General features: G+C 46.0%; 2 protein-coding genes across 2 annotated transcripts in view; one reads left to right on the top strand and one right to left on the bottom strand.

Moving 5' to 3' along the window:
• Positions 1 to 23,038, top strand: part of CMSS1 (cms1 ribosomal small subunit homolog) — a 940,652-nt gene that overhangs the window by 112,627 nt on the left and 804,987 nt on the right. The window lies entirely within an intron of this gene.
• FILIP1L (filamin A interacting protein 1 like) overlaps positions 1 to 23,038 on the bottom strand; it is a 739,320-nt gene that overhangs the window by 405,403 nt on the left and 310,879 nt on the right. The window contains exons 3-4 of the mRNA XM_086934449.1: positions 15,879 to 16,175; positions 15,224 to 15,397 (exon numbers count right to left, since the gene is read on the bottom strand). Coding sequence (XP_086790575.1) covers positions 15,224 to 15,397; positions 15,879 to 16,040 — 336 coding nt within the window. The 5' untranslated portion in view covers positions 16,041 to 16,175. The remainder of the gene's footprint in view (positions 1 to 15,223; positions 15,398 to 15,878; positions 16,176 to 23,038) is intronic.

Below are 23,038 nucleotides of genomic sequence, written 5' to 3'. Positions count from 1 at the left end.
GGCATCAGTCTTTCTGCCCCTCCGAAGGCAGATTGGACAATTACCACCGTCTTCCCTCTCCCGGGGGACAGAAAGCCCACTAGACGCCAGGGAGTGCGTGTTTAAAAAATATACAACTAAATGGGGCATCAGTCTTTTTGCCCGCATCGGGGGCAGATGGGTGTAATTATGATGGGGATGTCTTTGAAGGGTTTGATGCTCGTTCCCTTGATCCTTAGGGTAGGAAAGTATCCACAGAGGAAATCAGTCTGGTCATCGGGATTATTGTTTCTAACAAAACCCCAGGGCCAGACATAATCCCTGGGGATCTGTTTTTGATCAATTTGGGCATTTGGAGTGACTTTTTTCAGTGATTTTAACCGCATTTATGAAAGGTGCACCTTTACCACCTATGTGGACTGGAGTTGAAATTATCTCTATCTTCAAAAAGGACAATGAAGACCAGCCTGTGAACTATAGACTAATTAGTCTATTCGAAAGTACCCAAAAAGTGTTTAGCACGTGTATCCTGGGTATACTGCAGAACTGGCTGTCAGCTAATAACATTATGTCACCCCTACAGGCAGGTTTTAGAGAGTCCATTTGCACCACAGATGAAGTGTTCCAATTACAGCTGTTGTATTGGAAGACTGTTATGCTGGGTTTGGAACAACTCTATTTTGTATTTGTTGACCTACGTACTGCCTTTGATTTGGTTCCCAGAACAACCTTATGGATTGGAACAACTCTATGTTGTATTTGTTGACCTACATACTGCCTTTGATTTGGTTCCCAGAACAACCTTATGGAGGGTCCTCTCTGAGGTGAGAATGTCCACTTACCTTCTAGACATCATGGTGAGGCTGCACACAAAAAAATATGCCCAGATTAGTTGTGGTAATGCCTTTGATTTGGTTCCCAGAACAACCTTATGGAGGGTCCTCTCTGAGGTGAGAATGCCCTCTTACCTTCTAGACATCATGGTGAGGCTGCACACAAAAAAATATGCCCAGATTAGTTGTGGTAATGCAGGAGAATTGGCCAACCCCTTCCCTGTGACTAAAGGAGTGAGATAGGGGTGCGTACTTGCCCCCATGCGGTTCACACTCTAAATCAATCATCTAGTGGGGTACTTGGACGATTGTGATAATGATGCGCCTAGATTGGCAAACATGCATGTTCTGGGCTTCATGTTTGCCGACAATACCATACTCCTCTCCAAGTCCTAATGGGTTTCCAAAGATTGCTGTACCAGTTTGAGAGTTTTTGCAAGTGTATGGGTCTGGAGATCTATATGAGCAAAACCAAATGCATGGTTCTGAACCCAGGGCATACAACCAGGACAAACCCCACGTTCCACTCAAAAGGGTGCACACAATTGCTTACCTGGGTTTAACACTTACAGAACACATGGAGTGGCAAGCTCATGTCCTGCAACGCTGGCTTAGGATGGAGCAAGTTGTGGGTGGGATCACTAAAATGTTGTGTGGCTCTCAGTTTCGCCCTGCACAGCTGGCCCTTCAGATCTATAATCATAAGGCCCTTGGGATAGCCTCATATGGACCAGAACTGTGGGGATATATGAATACGACTGCCTTTTTCATTGTGGAAAGCCGCTTTATGTCCAGTTGGTTGGTGTACCAGTTAGCACTCCATTGTCAACCCTCAGAATGGATCTTGGGTTGAGAGTACTATCTGACAGAATGGGCTTTCATCCCCTGCTTTACAGGAGGAGGATCTGGGTTACTCCAGAGCTCCTCTGCTACGGGCAGGGGCTAGAGGAAATCCTTTGTTATGCGAGCGCTGGCAGCATAGCTTGGATAAAATATTTGAAATCAACACTTACAGTTAAGGCTGGACTGTTCCCATGAGGAACAGGGTCAAGACTGATTTGCATATGGCTGGGTCTGAACTGGGGTGGCGAAGTGCGCTAAAGAACGATGAAGGATTCATCCTAGATCTGTGACTGGGTGTGTGTGTGGCAAGGGGGACCAGGATAACCCCTTGCATCATGACAATCTCCAACATCCGTTAAACAACTCGTTCTCCCCTTTCTCTACACAGCAATTTGAGAACTGGAAGTAAACGATAATACCCCAACCAAACCCGATGCCGATCCAGAGGAGGAACATTGTTTCTTTAATTGGGCGGAACTCGAACAGGAACACGCCCACGGAACCGAGGTAAAGCCCAGAGACTAACACACACAGGTGTGTTCATCACCCGGAAGCGGAGTAGTCGAGTGGAGAGGCCAGGAGAGCAAAGGAGCGGAGTTCGGAGGCGGAGAAGGAGAAGACCGGAGGAGAGTGGGGAGGGACGTCAGGAAGAGACTGGTGAATGGAGGCAGAGAGGGAGAAAATCGGAGGAGTTCGGAGGCGGAGAAGAAGAGGACCGGAGGAGAGAGGGGTGCGACGTCGGGAGGAGGCCAAAGAGCAGGAGCAGACGACGACAGCGACGAGCCGGGAGGCCAACGACAAGGCGCTTCGCCCAGCCACACTTCAAGGGAAGTGTGGCTCTCCCAGGTACGGTCACGGTTTGCGGCCTGGGCGGGTCTTAAGAGGTCTAAACCTCCCTGAAATCTTCACACGGACATCCTCTGCACTACCCCTCCCCTCACAGAATCGGCCCCTTAGATCCTTGTGGGTTGCTGTGCACACGTGTGATCCTCACCCCCTTCCCTCTGGACTGTGAATAGTTCACTGGACTGAAACCTGTCCCTTATCTCTTTTCCTTTCATACCCGGAAACTGAGCGGAGGGCAGTCACAGCCGAGTACAGCACTACAAGTCCCAGAAGTCCCCGGGAACGGCGAGGAATTGGAACAGAGAGGCCCAAAGACAGACATACTATACCAGAGACAGAGACTGAGATTCCCCTCTCATACTATCCGAGGGTGATACACCGTAGACATTTGTTAAAAGCAATAAAACCTGCGTTACCCTCATCACCTGTGTCCGCGAATCTGTTCCCATATCCACAGTGTGAGTGTCTGAAAAGTTGCAGTGCTCCGTCCATCATCTTCTTGTGTTTGCAGAGTAAGAAGGCAGCTGTTCCTTGAGAGAGCAGCCCCAGAAGTGAGAACCATACACTGAGAGGGGTTGCTGAGAAAGGGAAACACTGAGAGAGTTGCGCCCTGCGAGGGGTTTCTCAATAAGGAGGATTCAACCTGTAAGACAGACACTGTTAAAAAGGGGTTCCAAAGACAACCAGTAACCAAAGACCCTTTTTTGTTGCCCGGCGGTATCGCCTCTATGACCCACCAATGTTAATCAATGAAGAAGCAGGCGCTGGAGACTGGAAGGCAGGAAACGAGGATTTTATTCTCTCCGGAGGAGAACACATCAATTCAGACAGCAAGTATCGTCACAAGGTGCTCTAACCACATCTCTGAGGCCTGGCCTCTTATACTAGGGTTTATGACCTTTATTGCACATAACACATTCTCGCAACACGTTGATAGTTGAAAGAACATCCTCGGAATCTCCCCTTCAGGCCCGTTCCCACATACATTTACAGTTGGATTCCCCACCCCGGTCACAACAGGTGATGGTTGCCGCACAGCAGGGCATTCCGCCGATTCACGGAATGCATGGGGTTGATCGGATCTCATAGGGTGGGGGCTTTGATCGGCTCGAGGGTCTTTTGATGGGGAGGGGAAGCTTCCTACTGTACGGGGTAATAAACAGTATCCGCAGGGCCAGGTGGCGGCCTGGGAACAAGGAAGACAAACGGGGACACAGGAAAAGGGGGTTTGCATCAAAAGGATCTGAGGCCATGAAAGGAATGAGGGGAGGTGTCGCGCTGGGAACAGGATGGGATTCTGTGGTGAAGCTGCGCTGAAGGGGGGTTTATGACCCAAGGCATGAGAGAGCGGGGGTTGCCAGTGTGCGGGGGGTGCTTGCAAGGTTAAGAGAGAGAGAGACGCGCTGGCTATCAGCGAGGGGCAGGGAGGCCATGGTGCTCAAAATGGCTGCCGCTTACGCGCACGAATGGGCTCGAAAAGGGGGCAAGATGGCGCCGATAATGTTGACGTTTGCAGTCTAATCTTTAACAGTCCTCCCTTTTCAACATATCTTAGCCAACTTGCTTACTCAATGTCAATCTTCATCAAATTCCTAACCTCGGCATCATATATGGCTCTCATATGTTCGTTTCCAAAGTCCACAGTCTTAGGGCAAATACAATTTACACATAATGTACACAGGGGTGGTAGACATTGAATTCCTAAGCATAAACCGCATATTACAACCACAGGAATCAGGATAATGGTGAATAGTCTCCAGCCCCAGTTCTTAACGGTGCTCCAGAACCACCCACCAAGCGACCATTCTTCTTGTTCTTGGTGGACTTCTGAAGAGAGTCTATGAAGATGTTCGATGGCTTTGTACACTGAGGGTGAGTTGTCCGGTATGTACGTACAGCAGCTGGACCCAATAATGCGGCATGCCCCACCACGATCCGCAAGAACCACATCTAGGACAAGGCGGTTCTGGAGGGCCACCAAGCGGACCGCTTGAAGTTCAGCGGTGTTGTTAGCAAGGATACCAGCCGTGATGTTCATTGTTGTCTCAACTGCTTGAGTCAGATGTCGGATGGCACGGCTGTTTGCCATCGGGCCCCAGAGGGGGACAAGTCCTTTCATAGCATCGATGAACTGCGCTCCTGTTGAGTCGGCTTGTTCAATGTCCTTGGCTCGTTTTTGTCTGTGATGATTTTCTGGTGCCACATAAGTCGGAGGAAGGATGAAGGAAATGATTAAAGTGCCCCCCCAGCCTTTGGGGAGCCAGGTGTAAGCCTTCGTGCCACAGACGAAATACGTGTTTGGAGATGCCACAAAGGAAGGTGGGTCGGCGGAGTCCAGAGTTCTGGAAAACCGGCAAGCACTGTGGCCTACCAGCTGAGTCCCAAGCCCTTCCATGCACATGTGGCCGGTGACGTTGATGACTGACAGGGCCACAGTCAGAGTGGCAGCCGTTCGTTTTCGCAGGTAAGAGAAGGTGGTTCTGGTTGGATTATTGAACACTTGCATTTCAACTTGTTCTTCAGCAGGGATGTCCAAGTGGATTGTGTTGTTGGTGGTCTGCGGGCAGAAGTGTGTCTTTGTTCTGTTCCGCCAGACCCCGTGGTAGAAATGCGTTACGGTTTTGCTGGAGGTGACATTGTCCTTAAAGCTTTCTTGCAGAAGCATCAGCCAAGCAAGACAGGAGCCGTGAACTGAGAAAGGTGAAGGGATGAATGGTATCGAGTGTCCAGTGGCGTGGGGTAGCAACCCACAGATCCAACAGTTGGTGGCATTTGTGGCAAGGTTGTGCTGGTGAAGTAGTTGTACGAAGGAGTTATTCCAAAATTCCTTTCGTCTCTCTCTGAGTTGGGGAGAGAGCGAAATCAGATAATGTTCCTTCATGGTGGTAGGCTGGACAGTGGTCAGGAATGTTTCGTGAGCAGGTGCATTTTCTTCCACAATCCAGAGTGTGGTCATGAGGAGAAAGCAGAAAAGGATTGTGATGAAGAGTGCAATAGTCTTTGGGCTATGGAGTCTGTCTGCTTTTGGGTTTCTGCGGTGGGTATTTCCTGTTGGCTTCATCATCTTCTTATTTGGCGCTTCCATCATCTTCTTATCTGGCGCTTCCATCATCTTCAAGGTGCTCGGTAGCGGGCAGAACCACAGACTTTGTTTTGCTTCTCTCCGGGTAACCCTTGGTAGTGTTTAGGTCACCGTTCTGAGATTTAACTCAGTCCGTGGTCTACTTAGCCGAGGCTCCCTCCTTTCGACGCAGGAAATACCCTTCTTTCGATGGCACTGTGGGATCAGAGAATTTTGAAAGTTCAAGTGTTTCGGTATCAGGATAGCAGGTTAGTGACGGTCGGTCTTTGTTCAGGAGCTCTTCTTGGTTGTCGATGTTTTCGGTCGAGGTCAGGGTCGAGGAGATCTTCTTACAGTGGTGTGCATGCAGCCAGTTGCGTTTTCCCTCCACCCGTAGTGCTGTTCGGGTGGTGATGAGGACTTGCCAGGGGCCCGTCCACCGGGGTTCCAGACTCTTGGCACGCTGGAAGTTCCGGATCAGGACGAAATCCCCAGGCTGGATGGTGTGTCCGGGACCCCTGGAAGTGTCAGGGATGGCATGCAGCACCTGTTGATGGATAACAGACAGTGTTTTAGTCAACTGGCATAAGTAATCAGACATTAGGACGTCCGGGACGTCATGAATGGAAGTTGGTTTCGGTGCAGACCAGACATTCATAGGCCGGCCGAAGACAACCTCGTATGGTGTCAAGTGGTGTTTGGTAGGGGTGGAACGCATTGAGAGCAATGCCAGGGGGAGTGCGTCTGGCCATTTCAGTCCTGTGGTAGCTACTATTTTGGCCAATTTTAGTTTCAGTGTGGCGTTATGTCGTTCAACTAGTCCAGCAGATTGGGGGTGGAAGACTGCGTGGAACTTTTGTTTTACACCCAACCCCTTCAAAATGAGTTGGATAACTTCGGCTACGAAGTGGGGGCCATTGTCGCTCCACAAAATTCTACAAAGGCCGTAACGGGGGAAAAACTCCTTTAATAGTACTTTTGCTGTGGCCATAGCAGTGTTGTCACGGGTTGGGTATGCTTCCACCCATTTGCTAAATGCGCATACCACCACAAGTACATATTTCAGGCCTTGACATCTGTCTAGTTGGATGTAGTCCATCTGCAGGACTTCAAACGGGTGATTCGGGACCCCAAACCCACACCGGGGTACTACAGTTCCTTTCCCGGGATTGTGTTGCAGGCATATCAAACATTGTTGGACCAGGCGTTTGGCGGACTCTGTGATCTTATCATTGTGCCAAACTCTGGAGACAAGTTCAATCATGGGGGCTGATCCTATGTGGGCAGGGGAATGTGCCATAGCCAGTATGGGAATCAGATATGAGTCAGGTAACAACCATTTGTTTGTGTCTTTTGTCCGCCAGCAGCCTTCGTCATCTTTCAATCCCACCCGTGTCCATTCAGTCAGTTCGTGTTGTGTGCTAGCCATTTGTATGTCTCTAATAGTGTCCCTAGCGTCAGACCATTTTTCTGCTTGTGACCTGGTCACGTACATGCGTGTTGTCGTCCTATTTTCAGCTGTCGTTCGGGCAGTGATGTCGGCTAGTGCATTCCCCTGTCCAATAATGTCTGTCACCTTTTTGTGTGCCTGACATTTGATGACTGCAAGCTTTTTGGGGAGAAGGACGGCTTCGATCAAGGCGGAGACTAGATCCCCGTGCAAAATGGGGGTGCCGTGTGAGGTCAAGAATCCCCTCTCCCTCCAAAGGAGCCCAAAATGGTGAACCACCCCAAAGGCATACTGACTGTCGGTGTAAATGTTTGCTGTGGTTCCTGCTGCTAGAATACAGGCTCGTGTCAGGGCAATCAGTTCCGCCGCCTGGGCAGATCGTTGTGCTATGCGGGCTGTCTTGACTACAGTTCGAGCCGTGGTGACTGCATAGGCAGCTGAAGTGGTGCCATCGGGGAGTTTGATGCAAGAACCGTCCACCCACAGCTCTCCGTCGGGGTTGGGAAAGGCCGTGTCTCTGAGGTCAACCCTACTTCTGGTCTGTTCGTCTGTGAGGGTCACACAGTCGTGTACAGGGTGTGCATTGGGATCGTTTTCTGGTAAGGGCAGCAGGGTTGCTGGGTTCAGTGTGGTGCATCTCTTCAGAGTGATGTGGGGTGCGAGCAGAGTCAGTTCGTACCCTGTCAGTCGTGCACTCGTCAGGTGTTGCGTTTTGGTTTGGTTTAGGAGGGTGTCAACTGCATGGGGTACCAATACTGTGAGGGAATTCGAGAGCACGATCCCCTCACTCTGTCGGATAGAGATCGCGGCAGCAGCTACGGCTCGAAGGCAAGCAGGCAGGGCTCTGGCTACAGGGTCAAGAGTGGCTGAGAAGTAAGCGCATGGTCGTTGCTTTGAGCCGATGGACTGGGTCAGGACAGATAAAGCACACCCCTCCCTTTCATGGGTGTAAAGGGAGAAGGGCTTTGTGTAATCGGGGGTACCCAACACAGGGGCCGAGCAGAGGGCATCTCGTAGTTGCATGAAAGAAGCCTGACACTCAGGGGTCCAAGGGAGTGGGAGAGGGATGTCCTTTGCTAACAATGAAAGCAGTGGTTTTACTACAAGGCTAAAGTTGGGTAGCCACTGTCGGCAGAAGGAGGTGAGGCCTAGTAGAGAGCGGACCTGTTTCTGGGTCTTAGGGACGGGGGTGTCGAGAATGGTTTGGATTCGGTCAGGAGTCAATTTCCTCCCGTCTTTGGACAAAAGGTGGCCTAGGTAAGTGACCTGGGGTTGGCAGAATTGCAACTTCTTCTTAGAGACCTTGTGGCCATTTTCTGCAAGGAAATGCAGGAGTTGAATGGTGGCTGTGACAGCTAGTGGAGTGGTGTCGGCTGTCAAGAGGATGTCATCGACATATTGTACTAACACCACTCCATCGGGTAACTGGACTTGATCCAGTTGTCTCTTGAGGGCCTGGCTGTAGATGCTAGGGCTTTCTGTGTAGCCCTGGGGTGCTCGGCAGAACCTATATGAGCGGGCTTTTAGGGTGAAACCGAAGAGATATCGGCTGTCTGGGTGGATGGGGATGGAAAAGAATGCGTTTTTGAGGTCAATGACAGTGAAGGTGGTGGCAGTGGAGGGAATCAAAGTCAGGATGGTGGTAATGTCCGAGACCACAGGGTACTGGGGTACCACCACTTTGTTGATCTCTCGAAGGTCAATGATGAAGCGGTATGCTTTCTCGTCTCCTTCTCCCTGTTTCTTAATGATGGGCAAGATTGGGCTGTTGCAAACGTTGCTAACTACTTCCTCTACCACTCCTGCGTCTATCAGTGATTGGATGATTTCTACCAATGCCTTCTCGCCCTCGGGCGATATCCGATATTGTGGAAGTTTTGGGAGTGTTGCATCTGGTCGAACAGTAATGTGCACTGGGTCGATCATCATGCGCCCTACATCCGAATCCGTTTTGGCCCACAGATACGGAGGCAGAGTGTCAAGCAGGGAAGTGTCAGCGTCGGTGATGGAAAACATGTGTCTGGGGGGGCAATGTCTAAGCAGAACTGGATTGTCGTAAAGGAAAACTCGGACTCCATCTTGGGAACATCTAATCGTTGCTCGGAAGTGTTTCAATAAGTCGAGTCCCATAATTGCGTCAGGGCTATTGGAGGAAAGCAAAAACGTAGTGTCAGTGGTGTTGTTTTCTAAGTCAAAGAGGATTGGGGCGGACAAAGGGTTAGTGGAGGGCGTCCCATCGAAACCTGTCGATGTTATTAGTGAGCCAGACAAGGGTGCCCTTGGAATCAGTCGTTTAGATAATGCACTACGTGTTGCGCCAGTGTCTACCAGGAATGGTGACTTTGTACCCAAGACCTTAGCAGTGACATAAGGGCCTTGCTGGTCAACATGGAGCTCGACTGGATCCCTCCCTTGCCCTAGGCAGTCCTATGCAAAGTCATGAACATCATCGTAGTCAGATTGCTGGCATTGGTTCTGTCGGGGTCGATCAAATGTGTTTGGCCTACTTGATCTATCATTAGTTGCGTTGTTTGGGGGCCCTCGCTGTGGTCCCCTATTTCTTGGTTCGTTTGCTGAATCTCTAGGATCTCTATTTCTGGTGAGTTCCAAAAGAACTGGGCACTGAGATTTCCAGTGGCCCGATCCTTTACAGATGGCACACTGGTCCTCTCTAATGTCTGTACGTCCAATGTGGGGAGTTGAAGTACGGTCTTTGGGAGGTGCCGTTTTAGGGACGTTCATCTGATGGTTTCCCCGGTATTGGTCTCGTCCCAGAGTCACCCCTTGCAGTTGAGCCATCATCACCCTCTCCTTTAATTCTTTCTTCTTTCTCTCTGTTGTTCTATCGTTTTCGTTTTTCTGATGTTCATAATATTGGGCCATCTGGAGGATAGCCGTGGGTTTGGAGGCTGCCCAACTACTTTCGCTGGCCTGTAGTTTCTGCGAGACCTCCGGTGATAAGCCCTTAACGTAATTCTGGACAAACAGATGGTGTCCGGTTGCAGTGGTCAGGTCCTGGCCGCTGTAATCGGAGAACACCGTTTCAAACCGGGAGAAGTATTCCGATACATCCTCCTGAGGTTTCTGGCGACAAGCCGTTACTATCGACCAGTCCACTTTCTTTTCTGGGATCAGGGTTTTTAATTTCTGTACGATTTTATCCGGGAGGTCTAAAATGGCTTTCAAAGGCTTTTGTCCGGGTTCTCGTTGTCTGTCTATGCCATCGAGTTGTGACCAGTTATGTCCAAACAGCTCAGAGTGGTCGACTTTCCGGATTTGCTTCCACACATCAGCTGGTAGACATAACCCGAAAAACAAGTCGATGTCAGCCAGAGTCATAATCGTCGATCCTAGGGCTGTACCCAACTCAGTAGAAGGCAGTGGGGTTTTTACGTAGGTCAGGCAGAGATTTCCGGAAGGTCAGAATCTCTTGCCGGTCCCATGGTTGGTAGACCCAATTGTACACTACTGCCTCTTTGTTGTTTGCGTCATCGTGAGTCCCTTCACCTCGTGGAGGAACCCAGTAAGGGGCAGCCTCTCGTATCGGCATCATGGTGTTAGATCGTTCAGTTTGTGGTTCGGTTGCTACGGATGTTGTGGATTCGATTTTCGGCTTTTGTTCAGTGAGGTGGCGGAAAACCTCAAGCGTACGCGTAAGGAGGTCCGTCACATCACTCTCACTCTCATCCCCGATATCAACCTTCCGGTACAGAGTCGTTAGGCTCTGGGGACCTTTTTCTTGATATCGGTCCTCGTATGCATTTAAGACGTGGTAACACAGTTGTACAGTAAAGTGTCGTCTGTGACTCCCAGTATAAGAATTAAACACATCCGTGACGGACTCCTCATCTTCCCTCTTCTCTACCAGTATCTTTGCTATCTTGTCGACCCCTGCTCGCTCATATTTGCTTAGTCTATATGTTCTTGCAGGACCAACCCTTCGGGCCTCTGGGTCGCCCAACGTTGTCGTTTGCGTAGCATCTAATACAAGGAGTTCAGCCGGCACAGAGGCCATGGGGGCTGAAGCCGTGGTGCTACTCTCGCTTGTACCTGGGGGTAGTGGGTGCTGTGCTAAGGGTTGGGAAGGGGCATATGGAGGGGGCATGTGGATGATCGGAGGACCTAGCAGCAGATCATCGTTGGTTCGCTGTTTCGAGTGTAATTCAGGGTAGAGCGTGGAGGGTGTTCTAACCAGACACTGGCTTGATGTTTCTATTTCTAGCTTCTGTTTGGTATCCTCTCTTTCTTTTATCTCTTTCTCTAGTTTCTGAGCCGCTAGGTGGGCTGCTTTCCGCAGCTCTTTTCCCAACCGACTCTCAGTTCTCTTTTTACGTTGTTCGGCTTCTTTTCGCCACATGCCGAAGCTATCAAGCATAGTGGGCGTCGTCTTGTTTTTACCAAGGGCTGTTTCTAGTGTGTTTATTTTATCGTCTTCAAAGGATCCTACCAGTGGCCACTGACTTTCTCGATTCTTTTTCGTATATTTATGCCACAGCTGGCTATAGGCTATAGCGATTAATCCATGCTTCATGAACATGTCCTTATTAGGGGTGCCTTCCAGCGGAGCCGGATGGTTCATCTCTAATAAGCGGTCCGGGCTAAACAGGCTACTAACCAGTGGGGAGAAGACAGGCATGACGGATCACAATGGGATAATAGTCAGCACTACCTATCTTATCGCTGCGTGCAAAGACTAGACAGAATATTTCTATTCTACGTTGTTTGCACGTAGTGAATACCTCATGAACCAATCTTGAGCAATCAATGTTAGGTCAAAAATAAAAAATCAATATGGTCAATGGGGAGAATAAGTAGGCTCGCAAAGGTTCGCGTCACCTACCCTTTCACTATCTGCAAAGAGGGGACCTATTCTTCCCTGTTTGCAGACAGAGAATCTCCAGAAAACAATCTATAACAGTTAATCAATGGGGGGTGGGGGGCAATTGTTCAGTGGGGGAGAAAGATAAGTCCGACGGGTGCGTACCTATCCTTCGCTGTTTATAAAGAGAGAGCCTGTTGTTTCTCCGTTTGCAGACAGCGAATCTCCAAATAAATTAACAAAAAGTAATACTAGTATTTTCTCATCAATTATCAATCACTTTCAATTATCAATCACTTTCGCAATTCGTCGTGTTTACACGACCTTACCCGGACCGCATGGACAGTTTCTTGTCTTCCGAATCCAGCGCCCGATCGTCCTCTTCTCTTCGTACTTCTCGTGGCACTCCTGATGGTTCCCAGTCAGGACCGCAGATCACTCGAGAGAGGTCTGTTCGGAACCAGTGAAGTTCGGATGATCGGCTGTCAGACGAGGGTCTATCAGACAGGGTACCTTCCGATCGTTGCAGTCGTTCACTCTGTCGTCAGGACCTCTCCCACTGGATCCACGAGTCGCTGATGGGCCCCACGTTTGGGACGCCAATTGTTAAAAAGGGGTTCCAAAGACAACCAGTAACCAAAGACCCTTTTTTGTTGCCCGGCGGTATCGCCTCTATGACCCACCAATGTTAATCAATGAAGAAGCAGGCGCTGGAGACTGGAAGGCAGGAAACGAGGATTTTATTCTCTCCGGAGGAGAACACATCAATTCAGACAGCAAGTATCGTCACGAGGTGCTCTAACCACATCTCTGAGGCCTGGCCTCTTATACTAGGGTTTATGACCTTTATTGCACATAACACATTCTCGCAACACGTTGATAGTTGAAAGAACATCCTCGGAATCTCCCCTTCAGGCCCGTTCCCACATACATTTACAGTTGGATTCCCCACCCCGGTCACAACAGGTGATGGTTGCCGCACAGCAGGGCATTCCGCCGATTCACGGAATGCATGGGGTTGATCGGATCTCATAGGGTGGGGGCTTTGATCGGCTCGAGGGTCTTTTGATGGGGAGGGGAAGCTTCCTACTGTACGGGGTAATAAACAGTATCCGCAGGGCCAGGTGGCGGCCTGGGAACAAGGAAGACAAACGGGGACACAGGAAAAGGGGGTTTGCATCAAAAGGATCTGAGGCCATGAAAGGAATGAGGGGAGGTGTCGCGCTGGGAACAGGATGGGATTCTGTGGTGAAGCTGCGCTGAAGGGGGGTTTATGACCCAAGGCATGAGAGAGCGGGGGTTGCCAGTGTGCGGGGGGTGCTTGCAAGGTTAAGAGAGAGAGAGACGCGCTGGCTATCAGCGAGGGGCAGGGAGGCCATGGTGCTCAAAATGGCTGCCGCTTACGCGCACGAATGGGCTCGAAAAGGGGGCAAGATGGCGCCGATAATGTTGACGTTTGCAGTCTAATCTTTAACAACACTCCACAGAAATGGGGAAAAGACAGAAAATAGCGTCCCATAAGAGGCTAGTCAGGGAGCGCATTACCATGAGAAATGGTTGGACTCTGAGATGTCCTCTGTAAAGAGAGTCCCGCCCCTGATGGGCAATAGGCAGCCCCCTGAGTGAAAGCCAAAGAATAGAGCACCAGCCATGGAGGGGGCATCTTGAGGGAAAGTAACACACACATGGTGGCAGATCTCCACCTGCAAATGAAAGATTAGTACCATAGGGAGTAGGTGGATTTGTCCAGTTCCACATGATAGAAGCCAACACTTTAGGAAGCAGTTGCATCATGAAAGTGACAGACAATCCCTTTTTGAAAACAATAGTGTAGCACCTTAGTGTGGAGGATACACCCAGATAGAATGGACAACACGATCAGCGAGAAAAATGGAGAAACACCACACTGAGCGAATAAAGAACAGTAACATGAGAAGCACCCTGAGAGGACGGGAGAATAGCAGACTGAGGGGAGAAGAGGCAAGAAGTGCATCAAGAAGAGGGGGAACAGCATACCAAGGGGAGATAATAGCACAAGACAGGTGCAGTACCTTGATGAGCAAAAGTGTGGACTGTACCCTTAGAAGAAAAATAGCGAGCAACTCCACGAGGGTAAAGGGCTTGAGGTATCACATGAGGAGACTGTGGAACACCTTGAGAGAGGGTATGGTAGTGGAACTTTCAAGACAGAGGGAGCATCTCCCCAAAAGAAAGATATGAAATACTCTGAAGAGAGGTGGGGCACTCTGAGGAGAGAAGCACTCTGAGGAAAGAGCGGCCAGCACCATTACACATTACTCAAGAGTGAGTATCCTACCAGCATTCTTCAATAACCCCTGAGGAACAAACGGAGTATCTACTTGGCCAGCCCAAAAAAAGACATCTTATGTCTCTCTAAGGAAATACAACAATTGAATACATATGGACCAAGAAACTCCTGATGCCAAACTTGACCAACACAGTGGTCAGGAGGACCCGAGGATTGGTAGAGGTTTATTGGGGAGAGGGAAGCCAAGGCAGGACAGGGTTGCCAAGGCAAATAGTACAAGAGTAGGGCAGATTGGGTTCATCACAATGGTGAGCTGGTTCAAGATAAGAAGCAGACTGTTACCTTTCTAGCAAAGAAATATCCTTTTCTGGTTTCCGTCAGAAGCGTGTGATACCGCTGTTCCCATCAATGAGTGTTTAGTTTTGGGGTTCAGTTTGACTGTAAGCCTTCTTTTCACCTTAGGATGGCCAGTAATGCCACTTCTGTTGGTGCATGGAGCGGTCTTGTGGAACGCTCCATTTCAATGCTGAGAAGTCTGTCCTGGGTAGTACAGCCAAAAAAAAGTTCACAAAATGTCTAGTTTGAAGCTTCAACGTTTGCTAATCCATGCCGCAATACCCTGGGGTGGCTGAGGAATAAAATCTACTCGCTGATACTAACTATCCTTATATGTGGCGGAGTTTGATGAGTCTGAAGACATGAAGGATGTCCCTGTAGAAGAGAATGCTTCACTCTATTTGCTACGTGGTCTCTTTAAATGGTTTAATGTTTCAAGTTGTAAAATGGTCAAGTCAACTTTTGAGATTTCAGGTCCCAAATACAATTAGAATTTTTCCCCAACTAAATTTTAAAGTTACAGAAACATTTTTCTAATTAAAAAGGCAAATGTCGGATACATTGTTTGCAGCTTTTGTGTCTAAAACATTTACATTCTGATGTGTACATTTGTATTGCATAGTGGTTCAGTCAGAGTTTCCCACGTCCCTAGTACATCTACCTGCTTCTTTGTTTCAAATCGGTTTTTATTGAGAATACAAATCAGAAACAATACAACAATCAAGATTCCACCTGCTTCTTAAAGCAGCTGCCGACCTTTGAGAAACCGTATTGGGACTTCACGTACCTCACACATGGGCTTTTCGTAGATGTCTTCTTGCCATTGCGGTGCCTTGGCTTGAATAGCATCTCTCTGGAGAGCCTCGAGGACCTTTTTCGGTGTCACAAACCCATATTGCGCTTCCAGCAAGGCCAAGTCGATTTTTTCAGCTTTGAGCACCGATATTACCTCATCACGAGCCTGTAAAAAGGCAAGCAGACCATCTCAATTGTTTGCATTCTTACTAAAGTGTGATTTTTAGCACAATGTTGTTTCACTTTGTCAAGCTCACTGTTCAGCGTTAACATCTATAGCTTCCATTTTGCGTTAAAATGCGAATGGCGAGTGATGGATAGATATAGAAATGTTTTTTTTTCTTTTTAACTTTCTTTCCCAGTTTTATCATGTACACATTCTTCTTCTGTAGATCAAACATTAACGTGTTCGTATTAAAGGGCCCGTTGCCGTTAGTGATAAGTTATAGCGCGTGTTTCTGGGCTGCCGCAAGGGAGGCTGGGAAGGATGCGATCCTTCAGAACAAGCATACCATTAGCATGCAGTAATGACAGCTCTCTGACACGTGATTAATAGCTCGCGGCTGAACCGGCAGAAGAAACCCATTTGTAGATCACAAATGAATGCGCGGCCTATGGTCTACAACATAAGAAAATAAATACCTGACCTGTAACTCTCCCTCCAGCACGCTTAGGAGGAATATCAGGTCGTCGCGAGACAGGTCATCTGCTTTCTTGGAGCAGGACTTTTGCTTTTTCTCGGACTTGTGACTTCTTAATATGGTGCTGGTTTCGGCCACGTAGTCCCCCTGCTTTAGGCACCTTTTCATTGTTGCGACCCCAGGAAAAGAGGGGGTGGGTTCGTTTCAGGATTGTTTGTGCTGGACTCTTCGGTTTGTGACTTCTTCGCGGTTGTTTCTGGTGGTCTTGCTACGCTGCTGTTTATTGCCCACCTTCTGGTAATGCTTTGAAAAGGAAAACAAAGAACAGGTTCACTTTTGTAGAAAACACTCAACAAGCAGCATATTTTAACAATACAAATATTTATACCTTAATAGAAATATTATAGATCGTAATCTCTTCCAGCCTTGGCAGTTTGGGGAATAAGGGCTGAGTTTACCATGTTCCTGTCCATTTGGCTTTCTCCCCCAAGGGGCCTATGGGCGTACTCTGGAACTCTGCTCCCAACAAGTGAGCCGGTGTCAGAGACCACACAGTGCCCCTTGCATGCATCACCCGGGGTTAGACCAGCAAAAGGGCGATCTTATCCCAGGTTTTAGTCATCTTTCCTCTACCACTTCAGCGTTGGAAGTCTACAAAGCAAGGGCAGGCTTGGGTTTGCACGGGGTACATATAAGTACAGATTATAGGCACTTAAGGACAAAGTACCTGTGCCAATGGAACATTTCAATTAGTAGTATGCTCCCCAGTGACCTACCATCTTTGTCTAAAATGATGCAACATAGCAACAGCAGTTGTCCAGCAACAGGGGCGGCCTTAGGCATGTGCAAGCTGTGCACCTGCACAGGGCCACCAAACCCCAGGGGCCACCACGCCAATATATATCCTTAATATAATAATCCTCTGAGGATGGATACATATTTGCGTGGTGGCCCCTGGCAGGGATTTGGCGGCCTCTGGCTCTGTTCCACATCCAAACACCCTAAACCCCCCTCCCTCCTCTTCACTGGCCTCTACGCTCTGCCCCGCCCGGACGCCCTCTTCCGGGGCCCCCTACCTACGCTCACTGCCCAGGGCCGCCATGAGCTGCCCCTGCCAGCAACAGTCACTCCTACCACCGGACAGTATCTGCTACCAGTTTAGATAGGGAGAGCTATTATGTATAGTAATTCAAGTTAATAAAAATACTATAATCTGGGCAGTTGCACCTAGAAGTCTCATGGGACCATGAAACTAGTATTTTTTATATACAGCATGACAATGGACCATTAGATCTCCGAGCAGCTTAAACCAAACAACATCAGTGATGCACATAAGCAGCACCCTATTGAGGGATTACACCACAAAATGTTAAAAAAGAAAAGGCTATTTCTTAACTTTATGGATTACAATGAAAAGCACACAGCAACCTCCAATGTAGTAGCTCGATCATCTGTTCCTCTGCCTCTTAGCGCTGTATCTGCTATGCATTCAGATATGTTGATATAGACACATCTGTATAACTGCCTAAATTGACCCCTCAAGGGGGGTGAGGGGTGGGGGGCGGTCTTGTGGTCGCAGGCTATGTGCGGCATGGCAACACTAGCCTTCATCAGCGCTGGTATCTCATCACTTCTTCAATATGCTGTATGTGTTCAGACTCATGGAGAGAGATTTCAAGAGAGATTAAAAGTGGCTTAATGGGATTCACCTCCTGGGCTCTACCTTTCGGGTTAGGACTCCCTCTTTTTCTGGATATTCCTTGTGCTAGGTGCCCTAACCTTGTAGTAATAGTTACGACCATGTATCCATAGGACATGGATTTTTTGGATTACTAATAATGTTGACGCCGTTTGACAAATCTTCATAAAACGTTCTCAAAGCAGAGCTTATCCATCAGCTCCATCCTGGAAAGTTTTAAGCAAGGGCTGAGAAAAAGCGGTGGGTCAGTCAGTAAGAAAACTTTATTTGGTTAATTACAACCATAAAAGTATACCCTATACATAAAATTACTGTTAAAACTTGAACAAGATCATATTAAAAACATGGCATTTGTACTTCCCGTAAAATAGTACATTCCTTCGTACTAAATACAAAAATACCCCTAGGGGTAATTAAGTCAGGTAATTTCCATCAGCATCAAATCAATTCCAAAGGTTCCAAATCATAACGTTAACCTTTACATGTACAGGCTCATCCTCCCCCCATGAGCGCCGCCTAAGATATTTACTCTGAACACTTTAGAAACAACTTGACTTTACACAAAAATATCCCCATAGCACAAGCAATATCTAGATACCTCATTTCAGCTATAAAGCTAGCAGCTTGCATCCTATTTCTGATCCTGTATTTTTTAAAAATCGGGCATAAAATTTCTTTTCGTGGATCCAAATACATGTTTTCTCCACAAGAAATTTAAACACAGCAAGAGCCAAAATGGCTGAGCGGAATTACACCAAGTTTGTCAGAAAGCTAGATCCCTACCCAAATAGCATGCTTTTTATGATTATGTGTGAATCCGTTCTATAGTTTTTGAGAAATTAAGGTTAAAAAAAGCTCCTCAGTAGAGGTATAGATGTTATCCCGGATTACCCTGATAAAAAAAGTTACATTCTTAGCTGTAGATTAATAGAGAAGAGACGTAGGTAAAAATGTGGTGGTTTCTTTAGGACAGGGCTGTAGATTGGTTTCCATAGTAGAACAAGAAAATATATCTAAGGACAATGATGTTTCACGCTGGAATTGGTTTGCTGGTACACTTAATCATAAACACTCTACACAAAAACGTCATGCCAATGTATTTAACAGTGGTATAAGAGCTCTTTCCTAGAATATGGCAGACCTCTCTCCCAAAAACTGTATTTTTTAATAATTTCAAAAAATAATGTTTTTGTATCTACGAAACATGGTCACTGTATTGAAACGATAGAGACCGAACGTCGACCCACGCTTTTTCTTTCAACATTTTTTTGTATTCAATTTTAACAAAGAAGAAAAGCGTTACATAATGTTACAGTGAAGGTGCTTTGATTGTGTATTGTTTCCCTTCTTGTCGCATTGTTTATATACACCTTAGTACCCTCTTTAAAATACAATTATAAAGTAATTTTTATATACACCGGTTTCTGTGCTCTTTTGTTTTGTTTTGTGTAATGTTTAGTTCTTCATTTAAATCAAAAAGTCACTGTAAATTTATATGGTGATTCGCTATTGTTTAGCTTGGGCCAAAATTATTTGTGCCTGTGATTTATTTCTTATAGATAACTTGTGAAATATTTTTACCAAAAAAAACTCTTGAAGGCAATTTATGTCAAGAGATCATGCAGTATTAGTGAATGTGTATATTCCCCCTGGCCTGATGAATACTTCCCTGACTAAACCATTGCTCCCTTTGATTTCCCAAATAATGGAATCTGAGAAATGTCAATATACAGTCATGTTAGGTGACGTCAATGCAAAAGTTTCTAATCATGTAATACAAGTCTTTGCAGGAAGAGGCTCTTAAATCCCCTTCCCTGATACTTCCAAGTAAAAAAGAAAACTGATAAATGTGGGTTAATACTTCTAGAGTTCCTGAGGGAAAATGAGTGCCTTAGTGTATTGTGTATTTTAAGATAGATGGAAGAATATACTGGAATATAAGTAAAATAGCTAGCTTGAATGGAAGATTACAAATAGCCATCACAGATTTGCAAACACCTGAACAAAACTTACTTATAAAGTATGAATCCCACATGAAGTCTTTTCTGCCTCTTAAAAAGACTACAAGACACAAAATCACTCATAAAAAGCTTCAGTCTGACTTAAACTTGGTTGAGCTGAGCGAGGCTGCTATTCTAGACGATACTAGGAGGTTTTGAAAAATCATGGCTATGGCAATAGGGCATAATCAATAGCAAACTTAATCAGTGATGATGAATGGGCTAAATATCTCTCTGAATCATACTCCCCTAATCTCATAGAATGTGCTTTTTTGGCGTTACCTGAACACCATTTCTCAAACATTGACAGTGCATATAGTCCTCCAAGGCCAAAACAGATTAAGGGTTTTATTCTTGGGGCTAGATCTTCGGGAGCAATTTGGCCTTACAAAATCCCGTTCTTTGTAATAAAAAGGGAAGTGCCCCTTTGGTCCAGTTTTTTATTTCCCATGTCAAACCTTGCTATCTAAATGCAGTAAGTCCAAAATCTTGGATGGGAGCATGATTGTTCCACTACATAAAAACGGCCCTCAAACCCTTTTAAAAAATCTTAGACAGATAGCCTATTGGATTCTGTTGCGAAGGTGTGTGCTAAAAGTATTTAGGGTTATCTCGAAAGCTGTGTGTTTGAGAAAGAGCGGATTCCTATTGAACTAACAAGCTTTAAAAAAAGCTGTTCTACTTTAGATAAGAACTCCATGCTTCAACTGTCTTATGCAAAAATATGTAAAAACATTTGCGGTCAATTAGTCTATGTGACTTTCATAGACTTCTCTACCGCATTAGACTGCATCGATAGATCTATGCTTTGAAAAGATTGCATAGCCTAGGCATGCCTTACACCCTACTTCAGTTAACTGTGGCCTTGAACACCTCAACTTGGTGTTGTGTCCTAGTAGGTGGAGACCAAGGTCCCTAATCCAGAATTTCTACTAAGAATGGAGTAGAGAATGGCTGCATGCTTGCTCCCCTATTTTTCCCATTATATGTCTATGATTTGTCCTTAACTATATCTGGTTGTGAGGGTATACTGCAAGAGTAGGGGATTGAAATATCTCTTGTCTGTTATATACAGACGATGTTGTAGTTGTAGATCTCACAGCTAATGGCCTACAAAAACGCCAGAATTGTCTTCAACAATATGCAGAAGGTCCTATTTAAAAAAAAAATATTAGCATGATAAAAAGTACATTTTAGATTTTTAAGGGCAGAAGATTGTGGAATGAAATAAAGTATAAATGGTACTTGGGTAAAGAAAAGTTGGATGTTGTAAACACATATCCCTGTTTAGGCAAAATATTCTCAATTAATATGGCATGTGTCTTATAAAGTCATTCCAATTAATGTTTTATAATAATGCAGACATTTTGTTCACCTATTGCTAGTATACCGCCTGAAAGTACCTCGAAGTCTCGTGTATGCCTTAGAGACCATATATGTGTTAAAACTGTCATTTATGGACATCATTGAGGACGAATTTTGTGCAAACGATGTAATCTGAACACATTTGCTGGTATTCAGGCTGTCAGGCTGCAGTTTGAATTGAATAGCACTTTTGGGATGGGTTTAGCAGCAGTTGCATTCTGGCTTTATCTGGTATTTCATAGCAAAGGGACTTCTCTGCGGAAACTAATGTATTTGGATATATTTTCACAAACCAAGAGAAAAACGTGTTTTTTTGTTGAAATTTCATTTATGCTCTGAATTTCTTCAAGATCCAGCTAGATGACTTTGTAATTATGTCTGTGCAGCAGGTAAAATGTTGGATATTGATTTGTGTTACAAAAACATCAAATAAAAGTGTATTATCTCATCTTGCATCATGAAAAAATAACCATATTTAACATCTAGATAATGGAATTTATCATCTGATTCTTTTATTAAGAATGAATATTTTACCATTGAAAAATGTAACAAGCGATTTGCAAAATATGGAAAATAGGCATAATATGGAAGCTAATGACCGAATATGTGAACTAAGTAACAATAGTTTTTTACCACATCATTTTCATTTGTAATGCATTGCACGTTATGCGTTGCCAGGTATTGAAGCTTCATTTTATGAGATCAAATGTACGTTCTGTTGGAAACCTCGTCAACTTTTATTATTTCCAGAAAATAGAAATTATGTTTTATTTTTTTATATTTTGAGAAAAGTTTTATATGTGTATAAACATGCATTAAATTGTTTCTTATATATTTGTGAGCTTCCTTGGCGATCCAAATCTTACAGTAAAAATCTTGAGACTAGTCACAACCTGAAAAAAATGTTGTGGCACCATTACAGGACTCTGGGACATGGTTCCTGGGAGCTAAATATGAAGTACAAAACAAATGTAAGTTAGCAGGGTGAGCACATCCTGACCCCAAGGGGCATGTGAGGGGGCCCTCCCTTGATTGGCCTGTCAGAACATAGTCCGCTTGTTGTGCCAGCATTAAAGGCCTTGGGGAACATGATCCCTGTTGAAATGTATGTAGTGAAAGCCTTTTTTTGAAGGTCACAAAAAGAAGCACATATAAAGGGTGACAACCGATTTTAGTCACAATATAAATAATTTGTTGGTGATACCATAGTAAGGTTAGGCATTATGGTGTATTCCAAGGTGATTTTATCCTCTGAAAAAATGCTGATTCTCTGCAGGAATTTGATTAATTATGTTTGAGAGGAAAATGTTTTTGCTCATAATTGTCTTATAGAGGTTATGAAAGGCACTCAAGAAGCTAAAATGAGAGCACATTTTCTATGCATTCACACTATCTTCCTCACCTACGTGAGGATAAAGTCGATATTTTGAGTAAAACGTGCTTCCAATAGTATCAGCAGCCTGTCGGTTGTTTTCCCATCGTTCTACTTGTTTTCCACAGTGTTACAATGAACAACTAAAGTGCTAACATTCCGTATTTGTAACACGCCTGTGGCACTCCTGAAGCCATCTTGAAGGAATCAAAGCTGTAATACTTAAAGCATTTTCTTTAGAAATTAACGAAATTAGGGGCTTTGTTTTGTCATAGAAAAATGAGAACACATTTTCTACAAGTTCTCAAATATATTTACCATTCATGTCTGGAATTTTTTTGACATGCAAAAAGAAACGTTCTTTTAACACCAGCACAGTCTGTCAATTAGTTCCCAGCTAGTGCAAAATCAGGCTGCCCGCCAGATTCATGGACTGCCCAAATTCCATCGAGCCACCCCATTGCTGAAGGCACTGCACTGGCTGCCCGTGAGAGAACGGTCCTTATTCAAACTAGGCTGCCTCACTTTCCAGGCCAGGATGGGCACTGCTCCTGAGTTTATTTGCTCAGCTGTCAGTCCCTACTTACCGGGCAGAGAACTCCGCTCTACTCACATGGCACTCCTGGCCATACCCCGCTTTAAGAAAAAGAAAGCTGGCGGGGCAAAATTTGCGGCCCTTGCACCGGTGTTCTGGAACTCCCTCCCCCTGGCGCTCCGAACTTAATCTTCT

Source organism: Lissotriton vulgaris, chromosome 8, assembly GCF_964263255.1.
Source record: "Lissotriton vulgaris chromosome 8, aLisVul1.2, whole genome shotgun sequence".
NCBI lineage: Eukaryota > Metazoa > Chordata > Amphibia > Caudata > Salamandridae > Lissotriton > Lissotriton vulgaris.
The sequence above is the reverse complement of the archived record's forward strand: the minus strand, read 5'-3'. Positions and strand labels throughout refer to the sequence as shown.